General features: G+C 60.4%; 1 protein-coding gene across 1 annotated transcript in view; it reads left to right on the forward strand.

Annotated features, from left to right (window-relative positions):
• Positions 1 to 2,196, forward strand: part of NFIC (nuclear factor I/C (CCAAT-binding transcription factor)) — a 99,623-nt gene that overhangs the window by 58,859 nt on the left and 38,568 nt on the right. Inside the window, exons 3-5 of the mRNA XM_011943602.1 lie at positions 501 to 575; positions 1,263 to 1,386; positions 2,061 to 2,185. Of these exons, the coding sequence (XP_011798992.1) occupies positions 501 to 575; positions 1,263 to 1,386; positions 2,061 to 2,185 (324 nt within the window). The remainder of the gene's footprint in view (positions 1 to 500; positions 576 to 1,262; positions 1,387 to 2,060; positions 2,186 to 2,196) is intronic.

Below are 2,196 nucleotides of genomic sequence, written 5' to 3' on the forward strand. Positions count from 1 at the left end.
CCACCTTGCCCGGCTAGTTTTTTGTATTTTTTAGTAGAGACGGGGTTTCACCGTGTGTTAGCCAGGATGGTCTCGATCTCCTGACCTCATGATCCACCCGTCTCGGCCTCCCAAAGTGCTGGGATTACAGGCTTGAGCCACTGTGCCCGGCCAATTTTAACACTTTTTGTAGAGATGGGGTCTCACTGTGTTCCCCAGGCTGCCTCCCACGGTGCTGGGATTCCAGGCGTAAGCCACCGCGCCCGGCCTGCTGTCCATTTGAAGGCAGTGTTCCACAGCGTGGGGGGCCCGGATGAAGGCTGTGTGAAGGCCCACGCGGGACAAGGGCCCCCCCACGGGGCTTTCCCCATCGGACTGGAGCTGTCATTCCTCTACTGCAGGAGATAGACAGGGTGAACACCCACGCTCGGGCCAGCCCCAGGAGTCTAGGCAGCCCTGGAGTGTGGAGAAGGGAAATAGGCCCGGCTCAGCCCACTGACCCCACTGTCTTCCTGTTCCAGACACGACCGACTTCCAGGAGAGCTTTGTCACCTCTGGCGTGTTCAGCGTCACTGAGCTTATCCAAGTGTCCCGGAGTGAGTGTTCCCATCAGCCCAGTGCTGGGTCCTGGAGAGGGGAGGGGGCCGCAGGGACGAAGGAGCCCACCCCCTCACCCTACTCCTTGTCCTTTCCAGACACCCACTGTGTTATCAAGCCAAGGTTCCTAGAAAGGGAGGGGGCCAGGCCCTTCCCAGAGCCCAAGGTCAGGGCTCCCTCCCACCTCCCCAGGAAACAGAATCCAAATGCTGGATGGCAACTAAGGAACCTTCTGCCCCAGCATCCCTCCTCCTCCCTGGGGCCGCCACTGTCCTGTCCCAGGAGATCCCAGATGACCCCCCCACACACTCCTCCTGTCCCCTTGCTTTCCCTGTTGACCTGCTGGGGACCCAGCGCATTCCATCCCACACTGTCTGAATCCCACCCCAGCAAGTCCTGGGCGCTGTCCTTCTTTAGCCCTGGCTGACACTCTCCCTGTCCAGATCCACAGAGCCTGGCCTCCAGCTCTGCCTATGCCTCTGCCTCACCGTGTGCTCTTGGCCTCTCCCCATGACCTTGGTCCTCTGATCCACAGAATAAAACTGGTTTCAGCCACCCTAGGAACTGGGCCATTATGGGAAGGGGGTCCCCCTTTGGACTGCACCCAATGGCTTTCCCTACCTCTAAAGCAAACCACAGCACAGGGCACTGCTTCCTGCCTCACTCTCCTCTCTCACCCTCTGCAGCACCCGTGGTGACCGGAACAGGACCCAACTTCTCCCTGGGGGAGCTGCAGGGGCACCTGGCATACGACCTGAACCCAGCCAGCACTGGCCTGAGAAGAACGCTGCCCAGCACCTCCTCCAGTGGGTAAGTATCCAGGTCCCCACCTCCGGGCATTTCACAAACCCATTCATCAGCCCATCCCCTCTGGTCCGAGCTGACTCATTCCTCTCCCTGGAATACCTCTTTTCACAATTCGCCTGGCCTGAGAAACTCCTATTCATCCTTCAAAACCCAGCCAGCCCCACGTGCCTCTTCCCTTAGCCCTGACAGCCCACCCTGGACTCCCCCAGCCTCAAATCCTGCTGGCTCAGCCAGCCCTTAGGACCCCCCCCGCCCCCGGAGAATGCAGACACAGGTTCTTGCTGAGATATGCTGTGTGACTTCGAGCGGGTCACATTGTGCCTCAGTTTCCCCATCCATAAAATGGGATCATACCCCTAACAGGCAGTTCTGAGAACTACAGGTGGTCAGGGGATTAGCCAGGCTGCCTGGGTTTTGGTCTCCACCATGCTAGCTTCGTGTCCGACCTCTGCTGAGACCCTCCCTGCCTCTGGCCCGGGTGTCCCATCCAAGCAATGGACGGGTTGGAACAGGCGTTCATTGGGAACGGGCTGAACGCCCGCGGCTCCCGCGATGTCTTGCGGGACTACCTCGCTCGCCCTGCCCACTTAAGGACCGGAAGTAGCAAAGCCCGCGGCCGCGCCCCCCGCCCCCGCGTCTCCCTGGTAACCAGCCTCTCCCCCTCCCTCGCCCATAAGGAGCAAGCGGCACAAATCCGGCTCGATGGAGGAAGACGTGGACACGAGCCCCGGCGGCGATTACTACACTTCGCCCAGCTCGCCCACGAGTAGCAGCCGCAACTGGACAGAGGACATGGAAGGAGGTAGGGCTGGT

This window comes from Colobus angolensis, unplaced genomic scaffold (assembly GCF_000951035.1).
Source record: "Colobus angolensis palliatus isolate OR3802 unplaced genomic scaffold, Cang.pa_1.0 Scaffold22, whole genome shotgun sequence".
NCBI lineage: Eukaryota > Metazoa > Chordata > Mammalia > Primates > Cercopithecidae > Colobus > Colobus angolensis.